The sequence below is a fragment of the Tachypleus tridentatus genome, chromosome 5 (genome assembly GCF_004210375.1).
Source record: "Tachypleus tridentatus isolate NWPU-2018 chromosome 5, ASM421037v1, whole genome shotgun sequence".
In the NCBI taxonomy this organism is placed as follows: Eukaryota; Metazoa; Arthropoda; class Merostomata; order Xiphosura; family Limulidae; genus Tachypleus; species Tachypleus tridentatus.
In genome coordinates this window covers 45,272,328-45,285,538 of record NC_134829.1, presented here as the reverse complement: position 1 = coordinate 45,285,538, position 13,211 = coordinate 45,272,328, and the positions used below count along the sequence as shown (strand labels likewise).

Sequence of the window (13,211 nt, the reverse complement as noted above, 5' to 3'; positions counted from 1 at the left end):
GACTGAACTTTGCCTGACGTGAACTAGCAATAACGAAAAATATAATTGTAAGAGTTTAATTTAATGTCTGAAAACTTAAACTTTGTTAACAAACATTATGTCCAATTGTAACACTAGATGGCAGGACATATGTATTTGATGGGATATTCAATTTGTTCCAAGAATTTAAAATAATGATAATCTAAGTGTTCACCCAGAAATGGCGCTTTTTAAAACCTAATTTAGAGCTCTGTTCATGATATTATATATGCAGTATGAAAATATAGTTTAAACTCTGACAACAAATCACTACTGGCTGATGGTCATTCCTTTTAATCAGAATTTTAAAAAAATTAGGAATAGATATGTGAACTTTATGGGACTCATTATTTGGTCATTTAAGTCTACGAGCCGCTTTCTTACCAAATATCATTCTTATATGACATTCTTCGAAGGTCAGCTGTAAGTTACACTTCTTATTCTAAAATTCGCAGCTCGATTCTTCGCTTTGGACAGAGTGCAGGTAGCCCTAATTGCATAGTTCTTTGCAACATTCTAAAACAAACAAAAAATCTAGTTTTCACATACACATGTTAATTGTGATTTGTAGATTTAAAAAAAAATACCTTTCCGTGTGTAGTTCTTACTGTTTCGCGATTTTTGTTACGTATTGAACTAACTAGTCTGCCATTTTCCTTTTTTTTTTTTTTTTTAACTTGCCTACGTCTTTATATGTCCTGGAGAAGCAAGACCTCATCATAAGCTTAATTGAAACAAGACGGAAAATTACGATTTTTTTCAATTTTTTGCGTTTTATTTTTTAGAATCCATAAATTACTCACAAATTAATACATGATATGACCGCCTTTATTTTTCAGAAGATCATTAATCCGCTTTGGCATCGAGTCCACGAGTTGACTGCAATCTTTACTTATTTTTGGATTGCGGTGCCACACCTCAATTATGACCTCAATTAGCTTATCTTTCGTAGTACAGTCTTTTCCTCGAAGTCTTTCTTTACAAATCGCCCAAAGAGTTTCAATAGGATTTAAGTCCGGAGAGTTTCCAGGCCAGTCCAGCATCTTTATTCGCTTTATAGTCATAAAATTCTTCACAAGTTTGGATGTGTGGCACGAAGCCAGATCTTGCTGAAAAATGCCAGATCCATCTGGAAATCTCTTTTTCAATTCTGGAACGACTCTTCTCTGCAAAACTTCGATGTACTGTGGTCCTTGCATCATACCTTCTACGATATGTTAGCCTCCGACGCCATAGTAACTGAAAAAGTGCCAAAACATCCAAGGGATGTTTTACGAACTGATTGATGTGAGATTCTCGAAGTTTCTCACCTGGAGATCTGCGAACATGCAGACTTCTTTGATCCTATACGAAGAAATGAGTCTCGTCACTGAATAACACCTTCCTCCATTGTTCTTGCGTCCAGTTCTTGTATTTCAGACCCCATTGATACCGTTTTTTCTTCATTGAGTTGATAGGAAGTTGTTTTTGACTGGTCTCTTTGCCCTTTTAACGCAATTTCGAATGACGTAATATTCCTCAACATTTCGTCATATATCCCAAAAATAGATTGACCGTACTGCAAAACACAGCTAATGACAGCTGTGTGAGAAAATGACTATTAAAGGAAATCAGCGGGTCCAGCGAGCCTACACCGGCCGCCATGCTGAAAATATTCTAAAATGACCATTTGTTTCAATTAATTTGCACAAGGTTGTATATATATGTTTTACCCCCACCTGTCATGCCATTCTTTAATTAGTATGGATATTTTCAAAAATCGTGTCCCTTAGAGTTTCGTGAAGTGGTTTAGTCGGTTATTATTTGTTCCCTAATATTAAAGACAAATTTCACAAAGCTTTTTACGTCAACTAGTGCTCGATACATCTAGAGAACCAAGTTTTTACTCAATTAAAACTTGATTGGCATGTCGTAGTGGTTCTCATGGTGAAAGTAATGTTTTTTTATTGTTCGTAGAATGAAACTGAAATAGTGCAAGTGACATCCAGAACAAAACTTTGATTACTTGAAATTATACGCACACGTTTATCCATTTACAGTGTAACACACACGATATGTCATATAGATGTTTGTTTATAGTAATATGTAACGCAGCGCTCGCTCGTACTAAGACGTATCGACCCACATAAGCGGGTCAACGGAGTAGAAGACCACATGGACCACTTACCTGTTCTACCTTATCCGCTTTCTCTCGCACGCACACACACAGACAGAGAGAGAGAGAAACAGACAGGCAGAGAGAGAGAGAGAGAGAAACAGACAGGCAGAGAGAGAGAAACAGACAGGCAGAGAGAGAGAGAGAGACAGAGAGAGAGAGACAGAGAGAGAGAGAGACAGACAGACAGACAGAGAGAGAGAGAGAGAGAGAGAGAGAGAGAGAGAGAGAGAGACAGAGCAGAGAGAGAGAGAGAGAAACAGAGAGGCAGAGAGAGAGAGAGAGAAACAGACAGGCAGAGAGAGAGAGAGAGAAACAGACAGGCAGAGAGAGAGAGAGAGAGAGAGAGAAACAGACAGGCAGAGAGAGAGAGGCAGACTGAATGGTCACAGCTGTGACAATGTAGTCAGTGGCTTACATTGTGGACCAACCCATATACCTTGTGAACTATACAAATAAATTTCTTCTAATAGCGTTTGTATTTTCCTGTATAACTGTTAATGAAATATATTTTTTTTCACATCTTCTGTTAATACCTACCTATCTCGTCACTAACGTGTACTCATCAGAAATTACCGTTTTTAGAGAAATAAAATATTGTTCGAAATTACTGGCTGTGACATTTTTATTCTCAGTTCATAAGTTGTAGTTATTAATGTGGTATCTAACAACTAGTAAGCGCTGAAGGATGGGCCGATTGGTAAACTTTCTGAGCACTATTTAAACAGTACTAAGTTTCTAAGTAACGGATAACAGGACAACTATGGTTTAATGTTGCTAATTTCGATTCTGTATCATAACTGCCACTGCGTGAACGAATGCTTTGCCTCATAATTGTGTAGTAAAGTTGTGGTATGTTTTCAGACCATCATTTTCATGTATGATTGTGATGACACAGTTGACCAGTTCATCGAAATGGTTGGTGTGTTTCCAGCAGAAATTATAGTTTAAAATGTAACGTATTTAGTGGTTGGATCATGAGAATTGTATTTCGACTGTGTGTGGTTATGAACAATATTTTGAGCATGTGTGTTCATGTAGTATCATGAACAGTATATTTCTTCAGTGATATATTCATATGCTAAGGTATGCTGTTTTGGACTTCTAGTTATTTCTGTATGCATGATTAATCTTTTTTTCTCGTCTATAAACCAACGTACAAACACCAGTTGTTATGTATATGATACCAAGGTGTTCTTAACAGCTAACATGTCGAAGGTGAGATTTCGGGTTTGAGTCGTGGTAAAATCAGACGCACTTTCAGCTGTGGGTGTTTGATATTTATGACGGTAAATTTCACTATTCAGTTTGTGATAGGGCTCACAAAATGACGGTAAATTTCACTATTCAGTTTATGATAGGGCTCACAAAATGACGGTAAATTTCACTGTTAAGTTTATGATAGGGCTCCATTTTGTGCAAAAGGTATCTTCTGGTAACCAAACCAACGTGCTCTAAACTCCAAAACATCCAAGTTAACCGATTTCTTAAACTTCAAATTGCACAAAATATGTTTGTTTGTTTTGAATTAAGCACAAGGCTTACACAGTGGGCTATCTGTGCTCTGCCCATCACGGGTATCGAAACCCGGATTCCAGTATTTTAAGTCGGCAGACATACCGCTGAGCCACTGGGGGGCTGCACAAAATCTAACGGCGAGTATTCCAAAACAATTTAGTTTATAGATTGTTGTTTGTTTGTGTTGGATATTCGCGCAAAGTAACACCAGGAGTCTGAGTTAACTGTTTGTGGTTTTGAATTAACAGGTTAGGCAGCTAATAAACAATACTCGCCTCTTGGACTACTCGCATGTAATAGGAAGTGAGATTTGACTGTTATTCCTATATTTACTCACATCTCTAAAGTAGTAAACATAATTATTCGGCAGAGACACGATCCATAGACTCTCGGATTCACTGTCTTACTCAAATCATTATTTTAAACTACCAGTAATTCTTTAAAAAAAAAAGTAGTGTTAGAGAAAGACAGTAAATAAATTAATTAATTAATGGCGCATTTGTTTAATTTTTCTTTCTGTGACGACTTACCAGTTATCCGGCCTAATTTGTAGATTTTAACTGAAAAATCCCTGAGAGTATGTTTGTTGTTAGTTATTATTTTCTGTGGTAGCGTGACCGGAAACTTGTGGTGGCTGTTCGCATGTTTTAGTTTCGTGGTCTTCTAGTGAAAACGACCTTAGTGTTGTCCTTGTATATTTTCTGACCTCTGCATAGTTATTTGCTCTCTCGTGCCTTGAGCTAGTCGACACGACCTTATAGTATAAATAGATACAGTGTTTGTAAACTATAGTGGAAGTGAAGGTCACGCCCTCTTTATTTTGAATGTTTGCTTCAGTTAGATGTACTATTGGCGAGGCCACTAGTTATTTTAAACGTCTTCGGGGGTCTCTACATATTAAATTTAAAAGACTGAAGTTAGAGACATTTTAATTTTTTTAAGACTACTGAAACTACTCACGATATAAACCTATATTTTCCTACCATGATAATATTATGAAATTCCCTTAGAAATGTGGAATATTAAAGGATAACTTTTGATAGCTATTAAATTACATAATAACTTACGAGTAAATATACTCTAACTTATGATACAGTACCTCGCTGGGAACAGCGGTAAGTCTTCTGATTTGTAACGTTAAATTCAGTGGTTAGATCTTCCTCGGTGGACACAGCAGATAACCCGATGTACCTTTGCTAGGAGAAACATACACTGATGATAGTATATTAAACAGTGATAGACATTTTAATGGAAGGCTGGAGTTAGCTTATATAAAAAATTGACTGCATCGTGTTGGACTGGAGACATAAAAAATGGTAGTCGACAGATTACACCCCGCACTTGACTTTGATAGTCACAGGTTCGAATCCCCGTCACACCAAACATGCTCGCCCTTTCAGCCTTGGGGGCGTTATAATGTAACGGTCAATCCCCACTATTCGTTGGTAAAATATTAGCTCAAGAGTTGGCGGTTGGTGATGATGACTAGCTGCCTTCCCTCTAGTCTTACACTGCTAAATTAGAGACGGCTAGCGCAGACAGCCCTCGTGTAGCTTTTCGCGAAATTCAGAAACAAAACAAGAGATTACAATAAGGTGTCTTAAGGGTAGAAAATCTATCATAAGAGTTTTTTTTTATATCTCACCTTGTCAGACAAATGGCGCGCATAAGAACGTGTATAATGAGACGAGGTTTCTTACTAAACAAAATACTGATTGATAAATTATGGGAAACCTTGATTTTAAACAGATTTACTGAGATTTTATTTAATTACGTAGGGAAGATGAGAATTTCTTGAAGTATATCAGAACGGTTTTCCATATCAAATACTCAAACAGCCAACCGTAGAGAGAAGCCATTTTAAAATTATTGTTCCCGTGTTTGTTGTTTAAAAGTTGGGTAACAACCCCGAGAAAGAGTGTTGTCGGTGACGCCCCCAAGTCTGCTGGACTTGCAACGCTAAAATATGGGTTTCAATATCCATAGTAGGCAGAGCACAGATAGCTTATTGTGTAGCTTGATAACAAACAATCAGTCAATCAATATTCGTTACATGGTTATGTATGATGTTTTATTTTCAGCGTGTTGATATACGGAGAAAGTGAAATGAAGTTCCTGCTGACGCCGTAAGACAACGTTTATTGTCAGTTAGTTGGGACGAGTTCAAAGTTGATATGAGAAAGCCCTGAGAAACTTTTGAAAATAAAAAGTTGCCTTTATTTTTAGTTTCTAGGTTGTCGCACTCTTGTAGGAAGAAATGGGAAATAAACATTAAGAATATGACTTCACAGTTGGGACGGGAAACCACGTGATTTGATTTAAAAAATAGAAAGTCCATAGGGGGCTTTATAAGAAACAGCGGCATTATGATATTAGAACTAACAATATGTTTTCTTTTAAGTACGTTAACGTTGAGGAAATGTTAGAATGAAGGATGAACGTTTGGTTAATACTGATAGCAGGAGTTTTGATGAAGATTACGAGGTTGTTGAACATTGGAACGTTTGTTCTGTTTAACAGAGGAAAATGTCAGTAATGCTTATGACTCTGACCATTCTATTGGATACATCAGAGATTTACAAGAAATAAAACACCAGGAACGAGCTAGGTTCCTCAATTTCGAAGAGATAAATCACCAGGAACGAGCTCGGTTCCCCGATTTGAAAGAGATAAAGCACCAGGAACGAGCTAGGTTCCCCGATTTGGAAGAGATAAATCACCAGGAACGAGCTAGGTTCCCCGATTTGGAAGAGATAAATCACCAGGAACGAGCTTGGTTCCCCGATTTCGAAGAGATAAAGCACCAGGAACGAGCTAGGTTCCCCGATTTGGAAGAGATACATCACCAGGAACGAGCTAGGTTCCCCGATTTGGAAGAGATAAAGCACCAGGAACGAGCTCAGTTCCCCGATTTGAAAGAGATAAAGCACCAGGAACGAGCTCGGTTCCCCGATTTGGAAGAGATAAATCAGCAGGAACGAGCTCGGTTCCCCGATTTGAAAGAGATAAAGCACCAGGAACGAGCTCGGTTCCCCGATTTGAAAGAGATAAAGCACCAGGAACGAGCTCGGTTCCCCGATTTGAAAGAGATAAAGCACCAGGAACGAGCTCGGTTCCCCGATTTGAAAGAGATAAAGCACCAGGAACGAGCTCGGTTCCCCGATTTGGAAGAGATAAAGCACCAGGAACGAGCTCGGTTCCCCGATTTGAAAGAGATAAAGCACCAGGAACGAGCTCGGTTCCCCGATTTGAAAGAGATAAAGCACCAGGAACGAGCTCGGTTCCCCGATTTGAAAGAGATAAAGCACCAGGAACGAGCTCGGTTCCCCGATTTGAAAGAGATAAAGCACCAGGAACGAGCTCGGTTCCCCGATTTGAAAGAGATAAAGCACCAGGAACGAGCTCGGTTCCCCGATTTGAAAGAGATAAAGCACCAGGAACGAGCTCGGTTCCCCGATTTGAAAGAGATAAAGCACCAGGAACGAGCTCGGTTCCCCGATTTGAAAGAGATAAAGCACCAGGAACGAGCTCGGTTCCCCGATTTGAAAGAGATAAAGCACCAGGAACGAGCTCGGTTCCCCGATTTGAAAGAGATAAAGCACCAGGAACGAGCTCGGTTCCCCGATTTGAAAGAGATAAAGCACCAGGAACGAGCTCGGTTCCCCGATTTGAAAGAGATAAAGCACCAGGAACGAGCTCGGTTCCCCGATTTGAAAGAGATAAAGCACCAGGAACGAGCTAGGTTCCCCGATTTGAAAGAGATAAAGCACCAGGAACGAGCTAGGTTCCCCGATTTGGAAGAGATACATCACCAGGAACGAGCTAGGTTCCCCGATTTGGAAGAGATACATCACCAGGAACGAGCTAGTTTCCCCGATTTGGAAGAGATAAAGCACCAGGAACGAGCTTGGTTCCCCGATTTGAAAGAGATAAAGCACCAGGAACGAGCTCGGTTCCCCGATTTGAAAGAGATAAAGCACCAGGAACGAGCTAGGTTCCCCGATTTGAAAGAGATAAAGCACCAGGAACGAGCTCGGTTTCCCGATGTGAAAGAGATAAATCAGCAGGAACGAGCTAGGTTCCACGATTTGAAAGAGATAAATCACCAGGAACGAGCTCGGTTCCACGATTTGGAAGAGATAAATCACCAGGAACGAGCTTGGTTTCCCGATGTGAAAGAGATAAATCACCAGGAACGAGCTCGGTTCCCCGATTTGAAAGAGATAAATCACCAGGAACGAGCTCGGTTCCACGATTTGGAAGAGATAAATCACCAGGAACGAGCTTGGTTTCCCGATGTGAAAGAGATAAATCACCAGGAACGAGCTCGGTTCCACGATTTGGAAGAGATAAATCACCAGGAACGAGCTAGGTTCCCCGATTTGGAAGAGATAAAGCACCAGGAACGAGCTCGGTTCCCCGATTTGAAAGAGATAAAGCACCAGGAACGAGCTCGGTTCCCCGATTTGAAAGAGATAAAGCACCAGGAACGAGCTCGGTTCCCCGATTTGAAAGAGATAAAGCACCAGGAACGAGCTCGGTTTCCCGATGTGAAAGAGATAAAGCACCAGGAACGAGCTCGGTTCCCCGATTTGAAAGAGATAAATCACCAGGAACGAGCTCGGTTCCACGATTTGGAAGAGATAAATCACCAGGAACGAGCTTGGTTTCCCGATGTGAAAGAGATAAAGCACCAGGAACGAGCTCGGTTCCCCGATTTGGAAGAGATAAGTTAGAGGTTATACTGACACTCTTGACGAGACTTGAAAAATGGTTATTTAAGTATAATAGATTTAAAATCGAAGGAGAATTGAAACTGAAATCGAATAAAAGTAAATGAAACCAAATAATATTTCGACCTTAGTGTTAGATTATGTTAACCTTACAATAAAGTGGATACCTATAAATTGTCATATACATGTATTATAAACAGAACGCATGGCTTGGTAACATTGTCGTCTGTAACACTTTCGGCGGTAAATCTATAAACACCTCAAGGTAAGCTCGGCTAGGCCTTACATTGCATGCTTCTTAAGGAGCTCGACTCGTAATATGCAGATCACAAGATCGAAACCCGTGACCGAACAAATAAGTTAGCACTTCCAGTTGTGTGAGCGCTATAATGTGACGTTTAATCCCACTTTTTGTTCGTGAAAAAGTAGCCCAACAGCTGCTGTGAGGTATGTTTACTGGCTGACTTCTCTAGTTTGTAACTTCAAAATTAGAGACGTCTAGCACATAATAGCCCTTGAATAGTTTTACGCGAAGTTCAACAAACGAACTAGTAATGTCGAGAAAACTCACTTGTAGAGAAAAATATTTTTTCAACCCAAACGAGTCGTTTTTACATATATCAACAAACAAACCGTTCAGTGAACTAATTTAACTTATTTGAAGCGAACAGTAATAGATATTCACTTTACAAACAATAGGTCTTAAAATAGTTACTTTATAAACAGCGGAATGGCACTAATCTAGTTACCATAACAAGTACTTTGTATTTACTTACGATTAGTTTAGTGTGTGGTAACAACAAAGTTCTCTTGCTTGTCTTTTAGAATTGTGCGTCACTTATGTTTATTATTTTAATGCTTTTATTGAGGTAAATATAAATCTATAATAAATAAATTTATAAGAGCGGATTTTCTTAAGAAATACTTTACAAGCAAAAGTACCTCCCCAGGGACAGCAAAAGTTTATCTCTCAATTTAAATTATTTCGTGGAAGTTAATAATGCTGTATTGTTTGTTTCAGTCAATGTTCTGAACTACCTATACTACCTACTGTGAAAAGTAATTGTTGAACAGTTCAGTCATGTGTTACGACTCACTTAGCAATAATATACCTATCTACATCTTTATTATTTAAATTACGTCACGTTTTATAACGTTAATAATAGTATGGTTAATCCCTAACAGTTTAGTGTGGAATATCCTGTTTGAGAAATAGAATTTGGTATCAACATTATTCATGTCTGTTCTACTGTCATTTAAAATGTTAATGTTGAGTTTTGCCTGCGTGCACAGCTTTTCAAACTGAAGACAGATGAACTCTTGAACAGACACCACAGTTCGCGATATATATAAAAGATCTAGGGGCAAATCGAACCAAAGGAACGTGTGCATAACTATTACGTAATTCTACACGTTTGATCACTGTTAACGTAATTTATTTAACTACCTTTCACCCCAACCCTTGTCACATTTTGAGGTTGAAGTGGTTGAGCCTACAAATCTCGTATGCTACATATCTATGTTTAATAGATCTTTGAGACATGTGTAATCCAAATACGCCACCCTATGGAATATCCACCAATTAATGTTAACTGTTTACTGTGTTTGTCTTGTTTCTTATTATTAACTGACGTTCTCGTTCAGTACATGGGGGAGATAAGAGGTCCCTGAAGTTGTATGCTATATTTGGTGAAAATCAGCCCAGTAGTTCACCAATTATAAACGGACTCTTACACGTGGACTTACGTCAAATAATTGTTTATTATCGTATTGGACGCAGTATCTATTACTCTGGGACTCGGGAATGATTATCGTGATTTGATTTTTGTTTCAGGGACGATTCTGCCAATAGAGGACGCCTTAACTTAGATATACCACTTAACTTATTTCCATCTATCAAGACCGTTAGTAATAATTTGTCATCATTAACACATAGTGTTAAAACTACGTCACCCGTATTTCAGAATGAATTAATACGACAAACATATGCAATCGCGTATATCATGTAACAACGAGTTTAAGATGATATATCCAGGTCAATTTCTTTTAATTTTATATGTACGAGTAGTTACTTCTGAACTGCCATCTGTCGTGTTAATTTGGAACTTGATCAGCCTTGGCCAAATGACATTTCCTTGTGAATTGTGTAAGTCGTTTTTTGTTTAAAGTAGTATTAATTATGTTTGTATAAGTCAAATGATTATCGCTGTCAAACGCTAAAGACTATTCGGTTTGTTTTCTTTGTTTTTATTGTAAGTGAATTAGAATTCGAAGACATTGTTTTTTTTCGTTTGAACATCGTGTAATCTTTTATGTAATACTGTCATGATAATGAAGAATGAAAGCTCATTCAACCATATCGAAAGTGTCTAGTTATTTTACCTTGCATTTTATTGGTTGAACTAAACTACGATGTTAATGGTGATTGGTCGCTTTTTTATAGACTCGTAGAGATGAGTTTTATGAGATGACTGTTTTATATCAACTGATTCCATATAAATTCTTAATCGGGCCAGATGGTTTAAAGTAATACTAAACTTAAATGTAATTACATTGATTCATATGAACTAATCTTGATCAGAAAGTGGGCCCGTTAACGGGACCCATCGTGTAAAGGATATCCGAAACTAAAAATTGCTTTGCTCAAACATCAAAATTCCGTTTTCTCCGCTACTATGATCGTCTGTGTATCCGGATTCGTTTCCAGGTGGGTCTGACATATTATGTTTAATTGCTTTGAGAAAAATTAGTCATTTGATTTCACCAAAATAAATGTTATTCTTGGAAGACAGAATAGTTGTTTGCTATTTATATGATTGATATAAAAGTCACGAGGTACCCAAAACGAAAATAATTCAGACGTGGTTTAGAGAGTTACCACATGCTTTCACGTGCCATAACTTCTGAAGTTCCATTCAACTTAGCTTAATTTCAATGTGAACATTAAATACGACCTCTTAACGAAAACCTTTTTAAATAATAGGTGGTACGCATGAAAACTCGATTTCGTTTCAGAAGATGAGAATTTCTACACAACTTTAAGTGTTTTTAAACAGTTAAGGAGTTAGCAGCCCCAAAAAGTTTTCGTGAGGGGGAAAATAACACAAAATGTTTACTTGTAACATTAATACCTTGGATGCGCATGCATAACGTAGGCTACGTACAGTTACGTAGTTGTATATTTTTGTGTAAAAACAACTCGTGCTATAAGAGTAGACATCATAGTGTAGTTCAGTTGTTTCTCGATACGTGTGAACAATTGTATTCATTGAGGACAAGTTGATTTAAGACATGATGATTCATAAAGTGTCTGGCCAACTGATCACCAGTAACGTGTATTGTGTCTGGCCGACTGATCACCAGCAACGTGTATTGTGTCTGGCCGACTGATCACCAGCAACGTGTATTGTGTCTGGCCGACTGATCACCAGCAACGTGTATTGTGTCTGGCCGACTGATCACCAGCAACGTGTATTGTGTCTGGCCGGCTGATCACCAGCAACGTGTATTGTGTCTGGCCGACTGATCACCAGCAACGTGTATTGTGTCTGGCCGACTGATCACCAGCAACGTGTATTGTGTCTGGCCGACTGATCACCAGCAACGTGTATTGTGTCTGGCCGACTGATCACCAGCAACGTGTATTGGGTTCCGACTTCGCTACTTTCTACTCAGATCACAGTACCATCAAGTCACTGAGACGTTGCCATGGTTTTACAGAGCTATCTCTTCACAAGGATTAGGACTGGCCAGAATAAAGTTCACTGAAACGACTGTGAATGAATAACGACTTTTGTCATCTGATGTGATTTGAGTTTCAGAAGGTGGATTAACGGACATGAACTCTGTCTAGTGCATGGGTGGGGTCAAAATGCTAGTTAACATAGTATTACGTATTTCATGTTAGAGGCGTCAGCTATTCGTGTTTACTCATTATTGCTAATTTAGTGAGTGTTTGTGGTAGAAAAGAATGAACACCTGACACACTATACTGGAATACTGAAACCAACTGTAGATGTGCATTTCAGAAGTTCGAGAAGTAATGTAAATATAATATGCAAACTATAGGAAAAAAGTATTCAGATGGACCACGAGAGACTTGAAGACTTTAGATGGGGCACGACAGACTTTAACGAAGACTTTAGATGGAGCACGACAGACTTCAACGAAGACTTTAGATGGAGCACGACAGACTTCAACGAAGACTTTAGATGGAGCACGACAGACTTCAACGAAGACTTCAGATAGAGCACGACAGACTTCAACGAAGACTTCAGATAGAGCACGACAGACTTCAACGAAGACTTCAAGTGGGCCGCGACAGACTTTAACGAAGACTTCAAGTGGGCCGCGACAGACTTTAACGAAGACTTCAAGTGGGCCGCGACAGACTTTAACGAAGACTTCAAGTGGGCCGCGACAGGCTTTAACGAAGACTTCAAGTGGGCCGCGACAGGCTTTAACGAAGACTTCAAGTGGGCCGCGACAGGCTTTAACGAAGACTTCAAGTGGGTCGCGACAGGCTTTACTGCATAGAAACGTATTCTGATCAATGAATCCACAATGATATTTCCTTTGGGTTGCAGTTGTAGGCCCTTGCAAAGACTGTCGCTTTGTGATGTCTTTTGTAAATATAAATAAAGATTTCATACATTGTGCATGTATCCACTACCCTTGTAGTTAAGCAGTGCGCACTATGTATTTCTAGATAAATCGCTCACACTTGACAGGTGGTACGTTGATTTTCTGTTGTACTGCTGATAAGGTGAAAGCAACAAGCAACCTTG

The 13,211-nt window shown here is 39.0% G+C and overlaps 1 protein-coding gene across 3 annotated transcripts in view; it reads left to right on the top strand.

Moving 5' to 3' along the window:
* The window catches only part of LOC143251067 (IQ motif and SEC7 domain-containing protein 1-like), a 67,126-nt gene that overhangs the window by 12,226 nt on the left and 41,689 nt on the right, over window positions 1-13,211 (top strand). For 2 of the 3 annotated variants that reach the window (XM_076502422.1, XM_076502421.1), the window contains exon 1: window positions 10,931-11,131. The exons of the other annotated variant lie outside the window; for it this stretch is intronic. In XM_076502422.1, the coding sequence (XP_076358537.1) occupies window positions 11,100-11,131 (32 nt within the window). In that variant the 5' untranslated portion in view covers window positions 10,931-11,099. Of the gene's footprint in view, window positions 1-10,930; window positions 11,132-13,211 lie in introns of those variants that run through there. 3 annotated transcript variants of the gene reach the window in all.